The sequence below is a fragment of the Panthera onca genome, chromosome A3, assembly GCF_046562875.1.
Source record: "Panthera onca isolate mPanOnc1 chromosome A3, mPanOnc1 haplotype 2, whole genome shotgun sequence".
In the NCBI taxonomy this organism is placed as follows: Eukaryota; Metazoa; Chordata; class Mammalia; order Carnivora; family Felidae; genus Panthera; species Panthera onca.
The window spans coordinates 6891191-6914359 of NC_138341.1; the positions used below are offsets into that span (position 1 = coordinate 6891191).

General features: G+C 41.4%; 1 protein-coding gene across 2 annotated transcripts in view; it reads left to right on the top strand.

Annotated features, from left to right (window-relative positions):
* Positions 1–22378, top strand: part of CPSF3 (cleavage and polyadenylation specific factor 3) — a 40702-nt gene extending 18324 nt beyond the window's left edge. For both annotated transcript variants that reach the window (XM_060648146.3, XM_060648154.3), the window contains exons 10-18: positions 749–895; positions 4015–4167; positions 7521–7629; positions 8833–8931; positions 10975–11069; positions 12570–12657; positions 17985–18054; positions 19205–19301; positions 21746–22378. In XM_060648146.3, the coding sequence (XP_060504129.1) occupies positions 749–895; positions 4015–4167; positions 7521–7629; positions 8833–8931; positions 10975–11069; positions 12570–12657; positions 17985–18054; positions 19205–19301; positions 21746–21847 (960 nt within the window). In that variant the 3' untranslated portion in view covers positions 21848–22378. The remainder of the gene's footprint in view (positions 1–748; positions 896–4014; positions 4168–7520; positions 7630–8832; positions 8932–10974; positions 11070–12569; positions 12658–17984; positions 18055–19204; positions 19302–21745) is intronic.
* Positions 22379–23169: the final 791 nt, after the last annotated feature.

Below are 23169 nucleotides of genomic sequence, written 5' to 3' on the forward strand. Positions count from 1 at the left end.
AATATGTATTCTCTTGAAAAGCCGTAGAAGGTGTTTGGGTTGATTGCCCTTCTTCCTAATGATGCAGAGTGGTTGATGTTAGCTCTTCGGGATGTACACATTGTGGGAAGTACGTGCAGAACTTTAGAAACAGTTTCTGAACATCCAAGCATCACATTCTCTTACCCCTGTTATCTATATAACTTGTCTTATTCCTTAAAATACGTTGTGATTCCCAGGGCACCTGGGTGACTCAGTGGGTTGAATGTCCAACTCTTGGTTTTGGCTCAGGTCATGATCTCACAGTTCATGAGTTCGAGTCCCGCATCCATCTGTGCTGATGGCACGAGCCTGCTTGGGATTCTTTCTCTCAGAATAAATGAATAAATGTTTAAAAAATAAAATAAAATTGACTTCCAGAATAGAAGCACATCTGTTTGAAAAGCGACTTTACCAGGCAAGAGAATAGTTGGGAATACAAGTTTGGCTTGTGTTGTACAATTGTACAAGTTAACAATTGTCACTTCCAGTATTTCAAATACATTGAAATTTAGTTAACCTGCCTACATTCCTGATTAAATATTTGCTTGCTCAAGAAAATAAGTATTTGATATTTACTAAGTCGCTATTAGAATGATTTTTGTGCTAAAGGTCCTAAATTTAATGTAAGAGTTTATGGCTGCGTTAAAAAATAGAAAATGTCCCTTTTCTTTTCTGATTGGGTAGTTTATTTGTTTTGCTTTTTTTAATTTTTCTTTCTTTTTAACAGCATATCATGTCTGAACCAGAAGAAATCACTACCATGTCTGGACAGAAGTTACCACTGAAAATGTCTGTTGATTACATTTCTTTCTCTGCTCACACAGATTACCAACAAACCAGTGAATTTATCCGTGCTTTGAAACCGCCTCATGTGGTTAGTCTATGAATTTGATTTCTAACATTAAAGGGGAAAGAAACATACCCAAGAAACTGTAGCAGCTGGTTTTCAAGTGTCAAACACTGCTTGTCACTAAGGTAGCCTTTCAACAGAGCACTTTTGCTTGTACTTGGGATCTGACCTCTACAGCTCCCCTTTGAGTTAGGCAAGCTGTGCACTGTAATTTTCTCCACTTACCTGGGGTCACTTATCAGATCCACGAGATCCAGACCCAGTGCTCTTTCTGTCCCTTTCTGTTGCCTCCCCAGTAACTTAAGAGCACAGGCTTTGCAGTATGCTGGTTTTGAATCCCCGTTCTATCCCTTACTTGCTGTGTAACCCTGGGCAAATTACTTATCCTCTCTGTACCCCATTTGTAAATAGGGATAACAATGCCTCATAAGGTTATTGTGAGGAAGGAGTGAGAGAACATATATATCTAAAGCATCTAAAATGGTGCCTGGCATGTAGTAAATGCTTAATAAGATGGAAAGAAGGGAAAGACAAGTCATGTAATGGTAGAAATTAAAGATCCAAATAGATATGAAATGTATTACATAGCTCCTTACTGATGTGCTTTGTTTATATTTTTAAGTTTCATGTAATTATGAAAATAACAATTATATTTGGGTGGGACTAGGGAGGGGATAAGAGGGAAAAGCTAAAAAAAACATGTATTTTTAATCAACAGAACACTCAGGGAATATGTGTCTGGGAAACAGATGAAGTGCCCTTTCTGAATGTATTTGCAAGTAGTTAGAGGAAATAGCCTTCTGCTAATTTTTTTCCTTAAGTTTTTTTTTTTTTTTTTTTTATCGTGGCAAAATATATATAACATAAAACTTGTAATTTTAACCATTTTTTAAGTGTACAATTCAGTGGCATTAATTACATTCACAGTATTGTACAGCCATCACCACTAAATATTTCTAAAACTTTTTCATCACCCCAAAAAGAAATTGTACCTGTTAAGCAAAAATTTTCCATTTCCTCCTCCCCAGCCCCAGGTAACCTCTAATTAACTTCCGTAAATTTGCCTATTCTAGATATTTCATGTCCGTGAACTCATATAAAATATATATAATATGTCCAAGGTTCATCTGTTATCGTAACATGTATCAGAACTTCATTCCTCTGTGTGGATGAAAATAACAGTCCGTTGTGTGTAGGTCCCACATTTTGCCTGCACATCTGCCAATGAACACGTAACGCTAGAGTGAACGTGGGCCTGTAAGAATCTGAGTCTCTGTTTTCTGTTCCTTTGCACATATGCCAAAGAGTGTAATCACTGGATCGTGTGTTGTTAACTTTTTGAGGACTCACTAACCCTTCCCGTAGTGGCCTCACCATTTTACTTTCCCCCCAGCAGTGCACAAGGATGCCGGTTACCCCATATCCATGCCAACCCTTGCTAGTTGCCTTTGTTTAATTATAGTCATTCTAGTAAGTGTGAAGCGGTATCTCATTGTGGTTTTGATTTCCACTTCCTAACGACTGATGATGTTGAGCATCCCTTCATGTGCTTTTTCGTTCGTTTGTGAGTTCTTTCTAGCATGGTAGTCCTCACAGATATTTTCCCATTGGTCCTTACTTAGGAAGCAGATTCTCGGGTGGGGAAAAATCCCTCTCCTTTTTAGCATCATGAACGGTCGAATTGAGCTACAGCGCAGGCTCCTTACAGGTGTTTCCTAGCGTATGTGGTTTATGGATATTTCCCCCCACATTTTCAAGCCAGGGAGGGAGTGTTGTACTGCCCTTTCTCTCTGGTGTCACCACCTCATCCTCAGGCCATTTCATTGCTCTTCAGGCTCTCTCTCTGCTGACAGTTAAAATTCCTGGATTCAGCTCGATGCTTACCTTCCTTCAGTAACCAGGTCAGCAAAAGTATGTCTACATGATAATGTAACAATAGTGTTAGTAGTAATAATGAGCAACAGCTATGAGTTATTATTTACCACGTGCCAGGTACTGTACTCATGTTCGAAGTAATCTCTGGCCCAGCGTGGGGCTTGAACTCTCAACCCTGACATCAAGAGTGCGTGCTCTACCAACCGAGCCACCCCGGCACCCCTGTACTCATGTTTTACGTGTATCAACTTGCTTACTCCTTACAACCAACAACTGGTTATAGATGAGAAAACCGAGATGTTACATTAACTTGCTCAAGTTTACGGAGCCTAGTAAGTGTTCGAAGAGCCGGGCGTTGTGTTTAAGCAGCCAGGCCTCGAAGCCTGGACTCTTTGCTAGGTCTAGTAGTGAGGCCGGGTTGGCTTCTGTTAGCCCAGGCAGCAATCTATACATTAAGGATGATCTGTCTTGTAAAATATAGGTTATAAAAGTGAATAGGAAGAGACTGGTATCTGATGCAATTGTCGTCAATACCCCTCAAACACAATTTCATTTGGTTCTGAAATATTTTATTTGGTATTACTATAATAAACAGAAGAAAATATCAAAGGTCTTTGTTATCTCCTATAAAAAGCTTCTTTAGAAAGCCTTGTATTAAGATGGGGTACCTGGGTGGCTCAGTAAAACGTCCGACTCTTGATCTCGGTTCAGGTCATGATCTCCTGGTTTGTGAGTTGGAGCCCTGCATTGGGCTCTGTGCTGACAGCGCAGAGCCTGCTTGGGATTTTTTTCTCTCTCTCAAAATAAGTCAACTTAAAAAAAAAACAAACAGGCTTGTATTAAGAAATGTGAAGAAAACTATGGGTGTTTTCTTCATTAGTAGGAGTGGCAATAGTTTCATACAGGAATCATGTATCTAAAGCTGGTAGAGGCTGTGGAGTTTACAGAAGTCACGTGGTCCAGCCCTTTGCAGTTGAGTACGGAAAGTCTAGAAAAAGTCCGGCATCCACCAAGTTGTATGTCTTGTTAGTGGCAAAAAACTGAAGTTGAAGTTTCTTTACTCTCTCTTAAGATAGTTCCACTTCAGGATTTTTAAGGCCAAACAGAATGAAAATACCTATACAAGTTTGATTGACTGGAGATCCTTCAAAGTAGTTCAGCTTAATAATTTCGAGTATACGTGTTTCAATATTTAAGTCAGATAGGGGCCATCATTAACCCACACTAAGAGTGTTTCCCTGTGCTCTCTGAAAATTCATTCTGTGTAGATTTTAGTCCATGGAGAACAAAATGAAATGGCCAGATTGAAAGCAGCCCTGATTCGAGAATATGAAGATAACGATGAAGTTCACATAGAGGTTCATAATCCGCGGAATACAGAAGCTGTGACCTTGAATTTCAGAGGAGAAAAGCTAGCCAAGGTAAAAGGCTGTGGTTTCTAATCTTACCCAGGTCTTTTCTAAAGGGAAATGTATACTTAAAAATACAGCCTTCTTTTAATCAAAGCAAGATAATGTGCTTAATGATGATTTCTGTTTACTTAGTATACTATAAGAATTTTCTCCTGGGGTCACCTGGGTGGCTCAGTTGGTTAAGCGTCTGATTTCAACTCAGGTCGTGATCTCATGGTTTATGAGTTCAAGCCCCGCCTTGGGCTCTGTGCTGACAGCCTGGAGCTTGGAGCCTGCTTCAGATTCTGTAACTCCCTCTCTCTCTGCCCCTCCCCTGCTCATAATCCGTGTCTGTCTGTCTGTCTGTCTGTCTCTCTCTATCTCAAAAATAAACATTTAAAAAAATAAAATTAAATATATTTTTTTTTAAAAAAAGAATTTTATCTTGGGGTGCCTGAGTGGCTCAGTCATTTGAGCGTCCGACTCTTGATTTGGGCTCAGGTCATGTCTCCGTGGGATTGAGCCCCGAGTCGGGCTCTGCACTGATGGTTGGAGCCTGCTTGGGATTCTCTCTCTCCCTCTTTCTCCCCTCTGGCCCTCCCCTTGCTCACTCGCTCACTCTCTCTCTCTCTCTCTCAAAATAAATAAGCATTTTAAAAAAAGGAACTGAAGGAATTGTTTCCTTATGCTCTTTTAGGTCTTCTTCTGATTCTTCTAGTTCATTTCTTCACATAGAAAATTTTCAAGTACGTTAGATCTTAATGCAGTTGAGTTTGATAGCTTTTTAAACCACATCTCCACTTCCTTTTCATTCCTGTATCTGAGGAAGGAAATTCATTACTGTTTTATTACTACATCTCATACAGTATAATGTCTACTGGTCCTTCTCCCAGAGAATGTAAAGATAGATAGGTCTGTGTCTTTAAACATATGTGGTATGATGGAACTTACAAAAATTTGTCCTTTTTTGATGTTGAAATATAGTATTTTCAGAATTTAAAAATAGTTAAAGGGGCGCCTGGGTGACTCAGTTAAGCGTTCAATTACTGATTTCTGCTCAGGTCATGATCTCATGGTTCATGAGTTCAAGCCCTGAGTCAGGCTGTGCACTGACAGCACAGGGCCTGCTTGGGATTCTCTGTTACCCTCTTTCTGCCCTTCCCTGCTCACCTTCTATCTCTGTCTCTTAAAATAAATAAACATTTAAAAAGATAAATAAAATCGTTAAAAATCTTACCTGAGACTTCAGAGCGATACTATAAGGTATCCACATTTGTGCCTCCTGTGAAGATTTTTTTTCTTTTAAATGTTTATTTATTTTTGAGAGAGAAAGAGTGTGTGTGAGCAGGGGAGGGGCTGAGAAAGAGGGGGACAGAGGATTTGAAGCCAATTCTGTGCTGACAGCAGAGAGCCCGATGTGGGGCTTGAACTCACAAACTGTGAGATTATGACCTGAGCCAAAGTCGGACGTTTAACCGACTGAGCCACCCAGGCACCCCTTCTGTTAAGATTTTTTTTAAGATACTTCTAAGGGAAACTTTTTAATGATTTATCTGGTTTTAAATATCAGACATGTTTTAATGAGCAAATTTACAGCAATTCTTTTAATATATAATGAGCCAGATATAAGAAGACTAATTGAGGAATATCCTTCCTTGCAGTTGAGTTTGAGGGGGAAGAAAGGACGTGAGGCTTTTGTTGCCAGAGAAGAACAGAGGGTTGTATTGACTCCTGTTCACAAAACTTTTTAATGGAAGCAATCTTATACCTATAGGAAAACGTATTCAGTTGGCAATCTGAGAGCTGATTTCCCAGACTCTGCTGGTTGAGAGGGAGGGAGGAGAGGTTTTATAGTCAGACTATTTAGGAGAAGCGGAGTTGAACAAAAATAAGCTGTTTTCTTTACCGCTGGACTTTTCAGAGTTTTATTATGCCATTATGCATTATAAATCTTCAAGAAATACAGTACGCAGCATTTTAAAAAGTTTCAACTACAGAACTGGGAACACAGTATAGATATGTATGTCACTTATATATAACTTGTGTATATGCATAGAGAAACTGTTGTCAATACCTGTTTCTTTGTACAGGTATTGATATACCACATATAGCTTTGTATTAGAATGTGGTTCTGTGATTTCAGCCATAGGTGTGGTTACTTAAAATCATTAGCTCTAGTTTTTTTTCTCCTAAGTGCAGTCACTTTACTTACGGTGAAGTCTTTTACAGCAGCCATCCTCAACCATGCAAAACAGAAACTCAGAAGTAGGTGAAGGGAAGCAGATCCACAGAGAACTATCAGAAAAGCCATTCACCTTGTACGCGTGTCAGGCCAGCCAGTTGTATGTATGTTAATAAATCAGCACATTGGAAACCACGCGCTCGGCACGGCCGGCCGCAGCGGGCGAAGTCAGAGGAATCCTCGCTCTCTCGGTCTTGCTCTCTGAGGTGCTCGTGCGCAGGCAGACAAGCTCACCCAGCTTCTCGGCATCTGGGCCATCCCTGTATTTAAGATCGGTCTCCTGGGGGCAGTGCTGCTTTCATTACCTCACCAGCACTTAAGGGAAAAGTCACCCTGACATTATCATCTGACGTAGAGCTTTGTCCCCTCATACAGTTATAAGAGCAAACGCTGTTACCACTGCCTGGCTGCTCTTTGTCTTACTTGATGAGAGGAAACAAGTATGAAATACACCGGCTTTTTCCTCTTTGGGTTCACTTATTAGTAGCGAAGACCAGTCACATTTAAGAAAGTTGGGTTTCATGCTTGTAAGGTGTTTGGTTTTGTTAGTTTTTGAGCAATCATTCTTTTAAAAATTCTTGCCCCTTGGTCGTAGGAGTTCTTCAACACCTGTCTTTATGGACAGATATTGGCAAAATCTTATCTTTATTGATGAGATATCACCTATCTCTGTTGACCTCTCTATCCAAAGATGCTCCTCCTCTGCTAGTGTTGAGCCTAGTATAGACTTGCACCTTTGCATGAGGGAGCTCACCGTGTACGAGGCCTAAACCAGCGTGCAGGAGCACGTACATTTCTGGCCTGCACCTGCAGCCTTCCCACCATATTACAACTGTTGACAGCTTTCGGAGGCCCCAGCACCTGTACGTTTACTTGGTTGCTGAACTGATCGGAACTGAACTGAACCTAGCTCTTCTTGCCAGATCTGCCCCGTGACTCTTGCCTTTCGTCTCTTGGTGGCTCTGTTCCTGTCCTCATCATAGACCTATATAACATTTTTTATTTTTCGTGTTAAAATTCATGTCATTTTCATGGTTCACATGTCAGATGGTCATCATTGTGATTGAATATCTAAATAATTGCATTTTCCAAGATTCTGTTTTCTTCAAGTTTTTTGTGTTTTTTTTTTTTTTAATAATAGGTCATGGGCTTTTTAGCAGACAAAAAACCAGAACAAGGCCAGCGGGTCTCAGGAATACTTGTTAAAAGAAACTTTAATTACCACATACTTTCTCCTTGTGACCTCTCCAGTAAGTATACTATTAAACATCAAATATCAGTTATTTTAATATTGAAAGAAAATCTGTGAAAACTTTTCATACTAATGGCCAAATCTTAAGTAGCAGCCAAATAATAAAATAGAAATTGATGAATTAATGATCCACATAGTTTTACGGGGGAAAAAAAAAATCTTCCTTGAACTACTTAAATGTTTGAATTCTTTGCAAAATAACTTTTTTCTTAATTGGGAACATAAGTTGACCTCTAAGACAGGTTGACTGCTGCTGCTGACCCTTTACAAGCCTGTTTTCCACCTTTTACAGTGGAGTCCTGGTACTTTTGTTTTCTAACGTAAACTTGAATGCCCCCCGCAACCCCACCCCCGACACACACACGCATTTTGGTCTTTGTGACCTATAGTTGTACGTTCCTTGCTGGGCCTTTATGTCGTGTGCCTGTGTAAATGCTGAGCCGTCACTGCTTTCACAGTAAATATGGTATTATTATCTGCAATAACGGTGCTCAGTTTTATGCAGGTAGCCATAACAGAGTATGAGCACCTTATGAAGGAGGAAGAAATAGCAGTGTTTAGGGATTCATCTGAGCTGGGCCAGCTGTCAGCTTCTAGCCCATCACACAGTGGGGTGTAACTTGTTCTCTATCCAGCGGTTAGTGGATCTTACTCTGTGCCAGGCACTGTGCCAGGCGTTGGAGGACTAAAGGTATGCTACAGAGCATGGTGCCAGCCCCTGGAAGGCTGTCTGGGGAGAGGCGCAGCCTTGTCAAGAGCTAGTCCCAGCACTGACGAGTGACAGAGAGGTGCATGGTAAGTGCATGAGGAGAGAACGGACCCAGACAAGTCGGAACAAGTTTTGCAAACCAGGTAGCCCTTGTGGCAGGTGGTGAAGGATTGCCGGGGTTGCCTGGCCCAGAAGAAAGCAGAGGACAGCTGGTGCCCTGGCTCGGAGATCTCCAGGGACCTGGTTTTTTGAGGGCAGTGAGGCTGCTTTCTTACGGCTGAAGCAGAAGCTAACTAGTGGGGGGTGCATGTGGGGAGTTAAGGGGGGAATGTAGGGCAGGAACCAATTAAGGAGCATCTTCTAAGCTTTCTCAAAAATAAGTTCTCCTTTACTTTGCTTTAATTTCTCTCTACTCGTGTATGTGTTTACAGGCTCTATTTTCTGCGACCTGTATTGTTACTTAAAGTGTATCTATTCTCATTTCCTCTTCAGATTATACTGACTTGGCCATGAGCACTGTGAAACAGACCCAAGCCATTCCGTATACTGGTCCTTTTAATTTGCTCTATTACCAGCTACAGAAGTTGACAGGTGGGTATTTATTGAAATTCACCTAATTGTTTTCTGCTTTTGAGTAAGAGAAGTATATACCCAGGAAAGGAGACTGTTCCATTTGGGTTGTTGTCTCAGAATTGCACAGATGTTATGTGCACTTCACTTGGACATGTTATCACCTTTGGGTAAATTTTTGAAAATATACTCCTAAGTTTTTTTTAATTGCATTATACTTCTTAGCTTTCATCCACTGAAAATTCTAAAAATATCAGTAACCTTTGCTGCTCATGTTTAAAATCCACTTTAGTTTACTCTTCTAAATTTTATCTATCTCTTTTCTTTGTTCAGTGAAAATAGGTTTTCTGGTTCCATCAGTGCCAGTCTATACGGCAGGTTTTAGAAGAACAACGAACACTGGCCAAAGGCCAATAAAACAGTAAACCTATTCTGTTTTCATATTAGATCATTTGAGTTAGATTTTTATGTATTAACATAATGAGAGGCAATGACTAAGTTAAAAGGCGTGGATGCCCTCTAATAAGCAGGAACACTTTAATTTTTTTTCTATAATTGTTTTTTAATGTTTATTTATTATATTTGAGAGACAGCACAAGTAGCGAAGGGGCAGAGAGAGAAGGAAACACAGAATCTGAAGCAGGATCCAGGCTCTGAGCTATCAGCACAGAGCCCAGTGCGGGGCTCAAACCCACAAGCTGTGAGATGACCTGAGCCGAAGTCTGACACTCAACAGACTGAGCCACCCAGGCACCCCAAAGCGGGAACAATTTAAATTACTTTCTATTAATGTGCTCTTCGTTATTCAAATAGCAAAATATTACTATAAAATAAATCAGTAGAAAGAAAATCTTTTTTTGCTTCATCTTCACATGAGAATTACAGGTCATAACATAGAAAGTTAATAAAATATGTCTGAGTTAATTCTTAATTAAGAGGTGACTGGGAGGACCAGAAAAGCCTCCTCTTAGACAATAGAATTTCCCTAAAGAATGATTAAGCTTATGAAGACAGAAGGAAGAGGTGACTATTGGCAGTAGTTGACTAGTCTCATGTCAGATTTTAAGATACTGGTGGTCGTCAGGCTCTGGGCTGATGGCTCGGAGCCTGGAGCCTGTTTCCGATTCTGTGTCTCCCTCTCTCTCTCTGCCCCTCCCCCGTTCATGCTCTGTCTCTCTCTGTCCCAAAAATAAAAAATAAAAAAAACGTTGAAAAAAAATTTAAAAAAAAAAAAAAAAAAAAAGGGGCGCCTGGGTGGCGCAGTCGGTTAAGCGTCCGACTTCAGCCAGGTCACGATCTCGCGGTCCGTGAGTTCGAGCCCCGCGTCAGGCTCTGGGCTGATGGCTCGGAGCCTGGAGCCTGTTTCCGATTCTGTGTCTCCCTCTCTCTCTCTGCCCCTCCCCCGTTCATGCTCTGTCTCTCTCTGTCCCAAAAATAAAAAATAAAAAAAAAAACGTTGAAAAAGAAAAAAAATTTAAAAAAAAAAAAGATACTGGTGGAGTATTAAGACACTAGTGACGGGGCGCCTGGGTGGCTCGGTCGGTTAAGTGTCTGACTTCGGCTCAGGTCACGATCTCACGGTCCGTGAGTTCGAGCCCCGCGTCGGGCTCTGTGCTGACAGCTCAGAGCCTGGAGCCTGCTTCGGATTCTGTGTCTCCCTCTCTCTCTGCCCCTCCCCTGTTCATGCTCTGTCTCTGTCTCAAAAATAAATAAACGTTAAAAAAAAAAAAAAGAAAAAAAAAAAAAAGATGCTAGTGACTAAATCTCTTATGTAAACACAGATATTTAACAATCACCAAAGTTTGCAACTGATAAAATGTTTCATGTCCCAGGTAAATCCTGCCTCATTATATGAATTTTTATAATACATGTTGAGATCTTTCAGTTGCTGTAAGCAATCAATATAAAACTTAGTTATTTGAAATCTCACTATTCAAATGAGTAATTAATTTTTTCATTGTGAATCAGATTTATTTCAGCTATCTCTATAAACAAAGGACTAATGATGCCTCTGGAAGATTATCAGAAAATTATATACATCTTAATATTACTTCCTTTTTTCAGGTGATGTGGAAGAATTAGAAATTCAAGAAAAACCTGCTCTGAAAGTATTCAAAAATATTACTGTAATACAGGAACCAGGAATGGTGGTATTAGAAGTAAGATAAGATCATTTACCTAAACAAAGAGGGGAAAAAAGTTTTAAGACTTCACATATAATTGTAGAGAAAATTTGTTCTCAAGAAAAAAATTACTGGAAAATATATCCATGCATGTTTTTTTTCCAAGACCAGCTTTAAATATGACCTCGCTGGGCATTTTCTATGTAGTTCTAGTAACATAAAAACTAGTATTAAATTAAGGCTTAATATTTAGCATGTGTAGTGAGTATAGGTCTCTCAGATGAGAAGTTTCAACTAATTTTGTGTTGGCCCTGGATGTCTTCAGTTACATCAGAACATCCGACATTCTCAAGAGAAAAATCAAATTGTTACATTGAAACAAATAGACTTGTCATGTTAACACTTTTAAGACAGTGGAATTTTGAAAATTCAAATAAGCAATATTAAAATGACCCAAATACACAAAGGCTAGAAACCACTGAGTGTGGTTTCTACTATTAGAATTTTAAATTCCTACAGGGGGAATTTGGAACCCAGACACCAAATTAATTTGATGGTTGATTTTGATAGCTTGGCATCTGTCCGGTTCAAAGAAGGACTTGTAGAGTGAATCCTCGAACTGAATGATCCAGGGAGGTGCCTGGTTTCGTTCTCTGCCTCAGGGAGAATTGCATGTAAATTTCCCAGCTAGACGGTGCGCTATTTTGTTCATACACATTATTTTTTAAAACTAAAAAAGATCTGCCAACTCGGGTTCCACTGCAGTTCTGGGATTTAAGTTGAAATTTGATTCATAAAGATGAAAGTAACTGAAGAAAGTGTCAGAAGGAGTAGTTGTCTATAACACGATGTCAGACACAATAATACATAAACATTACTGCCCTAGGAAAGGGAAAAATTATTAGAGACGTTCATTTAGCTCTTTCTACTAAATGCTGTACTTGTATTCCCTGGAATTAACATGTCCAAGAGCGTCTCAGAGAAAGGTTTTCAAGTGCCTCACAACGCTTGTAAAAGCGCTTTTTGAAAAGGTAACAGGTAGGGAAGACACGTGTTCCTGAAGTGATTCACCTGCTCTCTCCCTGGCCTGGCAGGCCTGGAAAACTATCTTGGAACACCCACCAGGCATGTGCACAAGTGTCAGGGTCCTAGGCTTCGGCTTCGTGTGAGAAACAAAAGTACATGTTTCGAGATACTACCCTGTGCCGGCGCTGGGCGTGCTTCTGAAACACGGTGCTTAGGGCTCGGCCCGCTGCCAGCAGTCCCCACCGGTCACCTCACACCAGTGACCTCTGTGAGACGAAGGTGCTGGGTAGGAGGATTAAATGAGGGAATGGGTATCAGGCCCCTGCCGCAGAGGAAGTGCTCAGGACATGTTACTATTGTTATCAGGACATTAGAGAAGTCCCGCATTATTAGTTTTAGGAAACAATTAGTTAATGTCAGTGGAAAATGCTAGAAACAGAAGTCCCATATGTACAGTCTTTTGTGGTTAGCTGTATTCCTACCTTCCTAATTCTGCCTTTTGCTTCCCAGTGGTTAGCAAACCCTTCCAACGATATGTATGCGGATACAGTAACAACCGTGATCCTGGAAGTTCAGTCAAACCCGAAAATCAGGAAAGGTATAACATTATTTCATTTTTATCAATTAATTCTTTGGCTTCTCCCGTGGTCTGTGAACTAAAAAGCAGAAGACAGAGTCCTAGAACTTGAAATCTGATTTTCCCCTTCCTGTCACCTTTAAGATATAATATATGTAGAACAATGCAGATTACTAATATTTTACTTTCTGTTTTGGGTCTTTACTTGTGCTATTGCCAAAATTCTGGTTGCCATGAACACAAAGATAAAATTCCTTAGTAATAGTCCTCTTAAAAACAGTTTAACAGAAATTCCAAAGTATTGCTGAATTGAGCCAGCATGTCTAATAAAAAATAATGCTGCCTTATACGTATTTAGTAAAACTTGTTGAACTGAATGGAATCTCTCTATAGGACAATTTTGCAACCACTTTTTGTTTTCTTGGTACGTAGCAACTTTCAGTCAAAGAAAGATATCTTTGTGTTAGTAAAGATACCTTTGTGTTATTTCTTCATAGTTTTATTCTATTTTATACATAAATCAATATTAAACGTGTCTTAAGGTATGCATCATTGGCATATAGAGTAGCCCTTTTTGCTACTATGGGAGGAAGTCACCCTGAAGAATTTCAGGGGCCAGCCTGAAATAAAAGCCAGCCTGTACCCCTCTCCTAGCCTCAGATCTTGTTCTCTGATAGAATAGTTCTCTTTCTTAAAATAAAAAAAATAAAAAAAAATAAAAAATGGGTTAGTAGTATTTGATTTCAGAAAGAAAAAATGTTTACTGACTAGTTCATAATGCATCTTCTTATAACAACTAAATTCTGGAATGAATAAATACCTAGACAAGTGTAAATTACTCATCTGAGGTAAGCATTTGAATTTGAGTAACACTAAAAATTTCAATTTGGGCACCACTGATCATGTGTTCTAATTGAATCAATGGGAAATGGATCCCCCTGTGTGCACCTAATGTCGGGGAGGGAGCTGTGTGTTCATACAGGCCACAGGAGAACATCCAGCTCGGATTCTCACAGGATGCTCTTTCAGCGTCCCAGTCTCTGCCCTGGAGCACAAAACACGCCCAGGCCAGAACAGTTTTAAAGGCAGTTGTCAGTTTTCTCTTATTTGACGGTTTTACATTTTGCTTATCTTAGGTGATACAAATGTAAAGGACGAAGTGCAGGGTGGGGGGGGGGGGTAGGAGAGGGGACCTTTTACAGAGGCCACCACTAATTAGTGGCACAGCAGTTAGGAGCAGCGCAACAAGGGACGGCGCGAAACGCAGGGGACAAGAACCCAAGGATTACACGCGGGGTTTTTCGTGGGCTCACCTTTCGGTGTTGATGCCCACTTTGCTGAGGACACGGTCGGGCTTCGTGTTTCCCGTCTGTGTTGTAGCGAAGGAACGTGTGAGCCATCCTAAGGTCCGACCTTACACCGGGTATTTTTCTTAGTGCTCTGATCCAGCGTGAAAATGCACCTTCACTCTGATTGATGGTCGTTGAGTCAGAAGCAACTATTATTAGTGATCCATTTTCAGTGACAATAATTATATAAACATTTCTCCCTAAAGTTAGCCTCTGGGCATTTCAGCAGAGATTCATTGCAGACAAGTAGGAATGGGTTTTTTTCCATGAGTTTCTTGTGCTAAATTAGCTGGCTGGCCTATCTTCCCTCGTTCTTGCCTACTTTGTGTTACATGAAAAGGATACTATTTTCTTCTGGAGTAGTGAGGGGCTCGCATATTCATTTGACACATACTGATTGAGCACCTTCTGTTTGGCAGGTACTCTTCTAGGTGCTTCAGGTACCGCAAACAAAGCAGATTGTTATGCTTTAGGAGCGGATATGTTAGCGCTGTGGCAGCCTCACGGGGTTTGGAGTGGGGGCAGACGTGTAGGGTTCTGTGGGCCATTGGAAGGACTTTGGACTTGTAGTCTGAGTAAAGTGTAATACTGTAATATTGAGTAATACTGTAAGGTTTTTAAAGGATTGCTGTGGTGCTTGTTGAGAGGAGATTGGGGAGGGCAAGTAAGAAAGCAGATGTTTCAGGTTGGAGCTCCTGTGGCCCTGCAGGTAGGAGGTAGCACTCCGGGGAGGGTGGGAGTGGTGCTGGTGGCAGAAAGTGGTTGGATTCTGGAGATACGTCGAAGGTCAAGCCAGCAGTATTTCCTGCTGGGTCAGATACAGAGGGTGAGAGAAAACAGATGAATTTTACAGAGAGAAGACAGTGACCCAAGGAGTGACTCAGGAAGTGATACCTTAGCATGGAGCCCTGCTGTCACCCTCAGGGCTAAGTGACAGGGTTTACTAGGTAGTACTTGCTTCTTCAGAATCTGGAAAATATTACAAGGACTGACACACTCCCTCTTTTCATTTGCTGCACAGGGGGCAGTTAAGGACGTTCATACTGTACGTTTCTTGTGACAAGAATTGACTTTGTCGTATCCAAACATGGTATTTTAACGTGTTAGAGCACAGTCAACAACTGAGGCCCACGAGCCAAGTCCAGCCCTCCACCTGTTTTTATAAAGTTTTATTGAAACAGCAATGCCCGTTTGTTTACATACCGTCTAGTGCTGCTCTTTGAGCAGCCACAGCAGAGTTGAGTAGTTAACAGCAGAGACCATGTGGTTCACAAAGCCTAAAACACGATCTGGCCATTTCCAGAAGTTTGCCAAGTCCATTTGAGAGGCAACTTCTGTGAACAGTCTGATTCTGTGTTGCTAGCATCCCCTTTAATTTCGCTAGCATTAAATTTCGCTAGCATTCTGTGTTGCTAGCATCCCCTTTAATTCGCTCCCCTTTAATTTCTTAGCCTGTTGACACTTGGGTTCAGATTCTGGAAACTTGTATTTCTGTCTGTGTGTGTGTTTAGCCCCGACTTCAATTTCTGTATCCCTTCTCACTGAGGACGAGGACGCACAGCAGAGCTTATTTTTCAAAATATATTATTTTATGTTCTTACATTCCATTACATTCTTCTGCACCTGTGTCCTGTTTTGACACACCCACTACTAAGGGCAGTTATACGTGTATAACTATGATTTCACATTATACACAGTGTAATCTTAGGTATCTGAGGAGCTTATTAAATATTAGTAATAAATATGCAAATATACATACATGTGCACTCACATTTTTGAAAGTTTCTTTTAATAGTTTCATGGCTTAAATATTTTTAATGCTGTCTTTTATGAGATTTTACATGTCAGTTAAGTGCTTATATGATACTTAATAGAATTGATCATAGTTGAAGTATAAAGTTTTATTATATAGCTTTCTAGGCTGGCATCTGGTTTGTTGTATATTTAGTTAAAACTCATGAAACCGTGTCATCACAAGGAAAAAAAAACTTTTGTGACTGTGTGTTGTGATGGATGGTTAACTACACTTACCGTGATCATTTTGCTATGTATACCAATATCAAATCATTATGTTGTATATCTGAAACTACTATGATGTTCTATGTCAATGAGACCTACATTTTTTTAAATATTTATTTTGAGAGAGAGAGAGAGCACAAGCAGGAAAAGGGTGGTTTGAACTGCATCCTTCCAGCTAAACACTCTAGCTAGTTCCAGATACCTTTGACCTCTGTGGTCCGCCGTTTCTGTTATAGTTGACGAAGATTCGCTGACTGCCTTTTCTTGCTGTGAGAGAATCCCAAGCAGGGTCCACACCATCAGCACGGAGCCCGACACGGGGCTCAATCCCACGAACTGTGAGATCATGTCCTGAGCTGAAACCAAGAGTTGGATGCTTAACCGACTGAGCCACCCAGACAACCCGATATCTACATTTTTTAAAAAGGAAAAAGACTCATGAATTAAAATTAATCAGAGTTATTATCATCTGACTTATAGAGTAATTTAGAAGAAATGACAATTTGACTCTTCCAGAGAGTAGATTCACCACAGTCAACTTTAAAACATTTACATCTTGGGGCGCCTGGGTGGCGCAGTCGGTTAAGCGTCCGACTTCAGCCAGGTCACGATCTCGCGGTCCGTGAGTTCGAGCCCCGCGTCAGGCTCTGGGCTGATGGCTCGGAGCCTGGAGCCTGTTTCTGATTCTGTGTCTCCCTCTCTCTCTGCCCCTCCCCCGTTCATGCTCTGTCTCTCTCTGTCCCAAAAATAAATAAAAAACGTTGAAAAAAAAAATTTTTTTTTTTAAAATTAAAAATTAAAAATTAAAAAAAAAAAAAACATTTACATCTGGGGCGCCTGGGTGGCTCAGTCAGTTGGGTGTCCGACTTCAGCTCAGGTCACGATCTCGCAGTCCGTGAGTTCGAGCCCCGCGTCGGGCTCTGTGCTGACAACTCAGAGCCTGGAGCCTGTTTCAGATTCTGTGTCTCCCTCTCTCTCTGACCCTCCCCCATTCATGCTCTGTCTCTCTCTGTCTCAAAAATAAATAAACGTTAAAAAAAAAATTTTTTTTTTTTAAATAAAACATTTACATCACTCCACAAAGAGACACCGTATCTCTAGCTATAATCCCCCAAACAACCACTAATCTACTGTCTCTATGGATTTGCCTCTTCTGGACACTTCATATAAATAGAATTATAAAGCATGGGTTTTTGTGACCGGCTTCTTTCACTTAGCATAATGCTTTCAAGGTTCATCGCTGTAGCATGAATCAGTGTTCACTCCTTTTTATGGCAAAATAACTTTGTAAGGAACGGCCAGATAGTTCTGTACTGTTTTATTGCTGGTGATAGCCTGGGAGATGGCTATGTCCCTGGGCACACTTGAAACTCCAGATCATCTTCCTGAACCATCATATTGTTTTGGGAAGGGGAAGCTAAGTAATCTGACAAGTCATTTTATTTCATTCCATTTCTTAAAGATTTTTTTCTTCAAAGTAATCTCTACACACAGTGTGTGGCTCGAACTTATAACCCTGAGATCAAGAGTCACACGTTCCACCAACTGAGCCAGCCAGGTACCCCCTAATTGGCAAATGATTTTAAATATTAATTTTAGTAAAATCATTACAGGTGCATTATATATAGTACAGTGCTAAATGTGTATAATGTTTTAGGTAAAGCAAAAACTTTAGAGATCTCTGAGCACGGATGTGCCCCTAGAACTCCTGGAGTCACGATTTCACTTCACTCACAAAGGAAATGTGGAAAAGTTTGAGAAACATTACAAATAAAATTTGAAATCATCTTCAATGTCATTTTGTGTTCTTTGTTTAACAAGAACAAAAAAGCAGTTTGCCGCAGCAGGTAGATGGAGTGTTGGTCACTTGAAGGATTCCATAGTTAATTACCTTATCAATAACTGTGTTCAGATCACTGACTCGGGAATTCTTTTCAATAAGAATTTGGAAATTGAACTCTTGCTTTTTTTTCCCCCCAGGTGCAGTACAGAAGGTTTCTAAAAAATTAGAAATGCACGTTTACAGCAAAAGGTTGGAGATCATGCTCCAGTAAGTGTTGCCCCAATTATTGCCCCACAAGGGTGAGCAAGGCAGAGGGCGGGGAGGAGGCAGCTGGCATTTAGTTCTGACTCACTAATGGTTGTGAGGCTTAGACAGGTTACTTGACCGCTCTGGATGTCTGAGTTTGTGTCTGTTACGTGGTTTGAACTGCATCCTTCCAGCTAAACACTCTAGCTAGTTCCAGATACCTCTGACCTCTGTGGTCCGCCGTTTCTGTTATAGTTGACGAAGATTCGCTGACTGCCTTTTCTTGCCTGTGTCCAGCCTGCTGATTGGACTGCTGTTGCAGGAGCCCCTGTAACTGATGGGGACAGATGTGTGAATTAATGATTAAACTGTAGCTCCTTGAGGGGCGCCTGGGTGGCTGTTAAGTGTCTGACTCTTGATTTCAGCTCAGGTCATGATCCCAGGGTCATGGGATTGAGCTCCGAGGTGTGCATGGAGCCTGCTTAAGATTCTCTGTCTCCCTCTTTCTGTCTCTGTCTCTGTCTGTCTCCCTCTCCCTCTCTTTCTCCCCCTCCGCCCTCCCTTCTTCCCCACTCGTGCGTGCTCTCTTATTCTCTAAAATAAAACAAATAAAAAACTGTAGCTTCTCAATGACAGAGGCAGTGTCTTCGTGACTTCTGACGCACAAAAGATGCTCAGTGAATAGTTTGACTCAGCGGCTTCTGGAACTGACTCAAGGGGGCAGACAGCCTGTGGACTTGTGAGCCACTTCAACTAGATGCCTGGATTTGAACACCAGCTCCGCTGCTTTCCAGCCTTGGGGCTTCAGATCCCTTCCATGTGTCTCGTTTTCCTTCTGTGTAGAAGGGGCTTCTTACTAAGATTTAAGTAAGCTCTTGGCCCAACATGGGGCTTGAACTCGTGGCCCTGAGATCAAGAGTCACATGCCCTACCGACTGAGCCAGTCAGGCACCCCTGAAGCAAGCATTCTTAATGATAGCTGTGGATTTTACTCATTTTATAAAATTAACAAAATACGTGAAGTTACATCAAGTACATCTCAGGAATAGATAGAAGTCGTCTACTTTGGAATTAGGGGCTATGTTCAATATTATTTTTCCCTCAGTATATGAAAGTGTACTTGACTTATTTGTAAATGTACTTTGTACTAATGTTGCGTCTTTGTCTTAAGGGACATATTTGGAGAAGACTGTGTAAGTGTAAAAGACGGTTCCATTCTCAGTGTCACAGTGGATGGAAAAACTGCTAATATAAACCTGGAGACACGGGTACGTAACTGCTCCTTCCTACACATCAAGACATTTGGGAAAGAAAGCGAGAACAAAAATGATCTGGTCTCACACCAGACAGCACACTTTTCCATTCTGACATGTCCTTCCGGATTTTTCCTACATATGCTTTTCACAGGCTGGGTTTATGTTACTATACGTAAAGTCATACGTTCTTGCTTTTTCTTTTATTTATTTTTTAATTATTTTTTAAGCAATCTCGACACACAGTGCAGGGCTCGAACCCACAACTTCAAGCGCGATGGGAAGTGGGGTGCTCTTCCGGCTGAGCCGGGCAGGCCCCCCACTTTATTGCTTCTTTCCCATCCTGTCTAAGTGTTCTTGCGTGGCACTCCACAGCACACGTCGGTATGTGTATAGTCCCCCATTGTCTTCCTGTTCCACGAGAGGCCTGAATCCACCCCGGCATTTTCTCTAGTTTGGCATCCGGTTGGTTTTAGATTTTCTCAGAGAAGCCGCTCTCTGGTTTGCACCAGCAAGATCCAAGTGGCTGTTCCAGACAATAGGATTCGAGCCTGCTCTGGTCTCACACCGCAGATCCCACATAAGTATTGCACAAGCATAAATGAATAAGTATATCTTCCTTGCGGGCTTGGTTTTGAAGATTAAAACAGTTCTAAGCAAATAACATGTTTTAAATATCTTTTATGTTCTGTAACTATACAGATGCTTTGAGGAGACACTGAGTTTATCTTACCCCAGTAGAAAAATAAGCTAAGAACATAAACAAGTGAATCTCTAGAGATGAAATATGGATGGATAGCCAGCAAACACAGGAAACAAATGTTCAGATCCAGTCCACTAATAATTAGAGGAAATACAGACTGAAAGTATGAAATATCACTGTTTGCCGATCATGTGGGCACAGATTGTTAACAAGAGTGCTGTGACCCAGCGATGGTGAAAACAGGAAGTTTATTCTCAGGTGCAGTTTGGGGCGGGGAGGCGATTTTAAATGATACAGCACGTTCTTTCTGCAGGGCAGTTTGGTGATATGCATGAAAGGCTCAAAAAATAAATGCCTTTATCTACAATTACACTTAACTGGACTTAAAAGAAGAAAATAATTAGACAAGTTAATGATAAAATAGAGCAAAGATATATATACAAGGATTTCCATTTTAGCAGTGATTATAATATAAACAAAACTGCAAGAGACCAAAATATCCAAGAGTGGGAGACAGTAAACAAAATAACCGAATAAATAGAGTATGTGTATGGTGTGTGCTTATACATGGAGTACTGTATATATCGGGAAGTATATATATACAGGCCATCAGGAAGATGGCCATATAGATGACTAATGTGCACAGGTGTCCACCTGCATTATTGAGTGGAAAGAACAGTTACAAGATAGCAAGTATGATAAATTACCCCATTTTGGTTTTAAAGAAATATATATGTATAGCTAAAAGTCTGGAATGTTATACCCTGAAATGTTAACAGTAGTTATCATTACGTCATAGAATAAGGGTGTTATTTTTTTTCTTTACTAAGTTTTGATATGAACAATATTTATGGTATGATAAAAAAATTTTAAAACAGCGTATAAAACCTGGGTGGCTCAGTCCAGTTGAGCATCTGACTTCCGTTCAGGTCATGATCTCGCAGGTTGTGAGTTTGAGCCCCACATCGGGCTCACTGCTGTCACTGTAGAGCCCGCTTTGGATCCTCTGTTCCCCTCTCTCTGTACCCCTCTCCCGCTTGCTCTCTCTCTCTCTCTCTCTCTCTCTCTCTCTCTCTCTCTCTCTGAGTTCACTGAGAACTCCAGGTCTCTTTTAAGAGAGAGACAGAGTGCGAGCAGGGGCGGGGCAGAGGGGGAGACTGTCAGCACAGAGCCCAACGCGGGGCAATGCGGGGCTCAGACTCACAAACCACGAGTGCATGACCTGAGCTGAAGTCAGACACTCAGCCAACTGAGCCACCCAGGCATCGCAAAAAATAAACATTAAAAAAATCAATAAAACAGCTTATAGTGTTTTGTAGCTGAGAAATAACTAGAAGATTGTAAGCCTAAATCAAATTTAATACCAAATGCTGAAAAAAAAAAAAAGCTTCCAAATGCTGAGCAGATGAGCACATCCAGAGCTCAGTAATTTGTATTACAAAGACTAACTTCCTTGTAGTATCATTTACTGGGTCAGAATATGGGCTTTGAAGTAAATACAGTTCACCATAGATTGTCCGTTTATTCTTTTTTTCTCCAAAATACATCTCTAATGAGACCCAGTCATTGTGCTGTCGGGAAACTGCATCCAGGCACCTGCCCCCCAGCGTGTGGTGTCGCGGTTCGGGTTCTTGAGAGTCCCTGTGGCCTCCCTCCCCCCCCACCGGAAATGACCCTTCTTAAAGAGGAGTTTCTCTTCCTTATAGCACTTCTAGACACTTAAGGTCGAAAGGCCTGTTTGTGCTTCCACTTTCAGACGGTCGAATGTGAGGAAGGAAGCGAGGAGGATGAGTCCCTCCGGGAGATGGTGGAGCTGGCCGCGCACAGACTGTACGAGGCCCTCACGCCAGTTCACTGAGAACCGCGGGTCTGTGGACACGTTAAAGCTTGTCTTCAATGCTTGACTTGACTTCTCTTAAAATAAAATACGTTGGTCTCTCTGGAATAGCCTATTTACTTGTGATGTCAAATGGCCTGTGTTCCAACAGCTTAAATGCTGCTAAGTTACCAACTCCTCTGTCCGTGATTCCAGAACTACCAAATAAACTGTTACTTCGGGGCTTACTGATTCTGCTTCCAGGCATGTGCACGGCTGCCCCGGAAACCTTTCAGGTCTGCCCATAGCAACTGAACGAGAATGCCTTACTGTCCTTTTTAAAAAGGAAAGAAAATACACAACGGTTTGTATTTTCATGTGCATATTCTGAGCTTGAATGCATAGAGATTATCACCTAAAGCCCCTTTTGTGTTTCTTCCCTCCTGATACTCTTGCCAGATTCCTTAATTTGTACATTTGTAAAATGACGACTTTTGGGATTCAGTGGTATTTTCTTTGTATAATACCTGCACGTTCAATTCCGATATTCAGAATATAATTTTTATGACTCAAGTTCAAGGGTATTCAGGTGTGAGTTGTTGAATTGCTTTCTGTGTAATCATTAGACCGGTTTCCTGGAGTGCGTGTAATTCAGACTGGCACATCACTGGACACAGGAGTGGCGGGTGCCGTGTGCTGAGGGAGCAGGTCACCAGGGGTCTCCGGTCTCTGCTGCCACACAGGGGCGTGACGGCCGCCCCTAGGGAGGGAACGAGCCCACCTTTACCTACCGTCTAACGTGAGAGCCACTCTCACTGTCAAGCGAAAGGCGTGCCACCCAGTCACTAAGCTCCACCGACACTGTTCAGTCCTCCTGTCGCCTCACCTGTTGGTGACTTCACAGCCATTGAGCAGGGTAGTGACAAACTCCAGTGCACAAATCGGAAGTTTTACTTGAAATGAAATACATTTCTTCTGTAAGGAACCCCACTTTGTCTCTGGCCCAAACCAAAGCTCTGAGGGTCACCTTTTAGAAGTGTCCTGTAAGACTTTGTTACGATAGGTTTAAAAACAGTAAGACAGTATATAGAGTAGAAAGGGAACGTGCGTGTGTTTTCTCCTAGTCCTTCTCCCCGAGGTAACCAGTCTGAGTTCAGGATTCTCAGTTGCTCTTGAATCTGCCTTTGCCATCTCTCCCCCGTGGCTCTGTGAGTCTGTCTTCCTGGCCCCTCTGATTCCTGCCACAGCCTCCCTTCTCCCCATAATTGACTCCTAAGATACGCACCTGCTCTCAAGCCCTCCCTGCTGAAAGTCCTTCAGGCCTCCCTTGTAACCAAGATTAAGTCCAAACACCTTACTCAGCC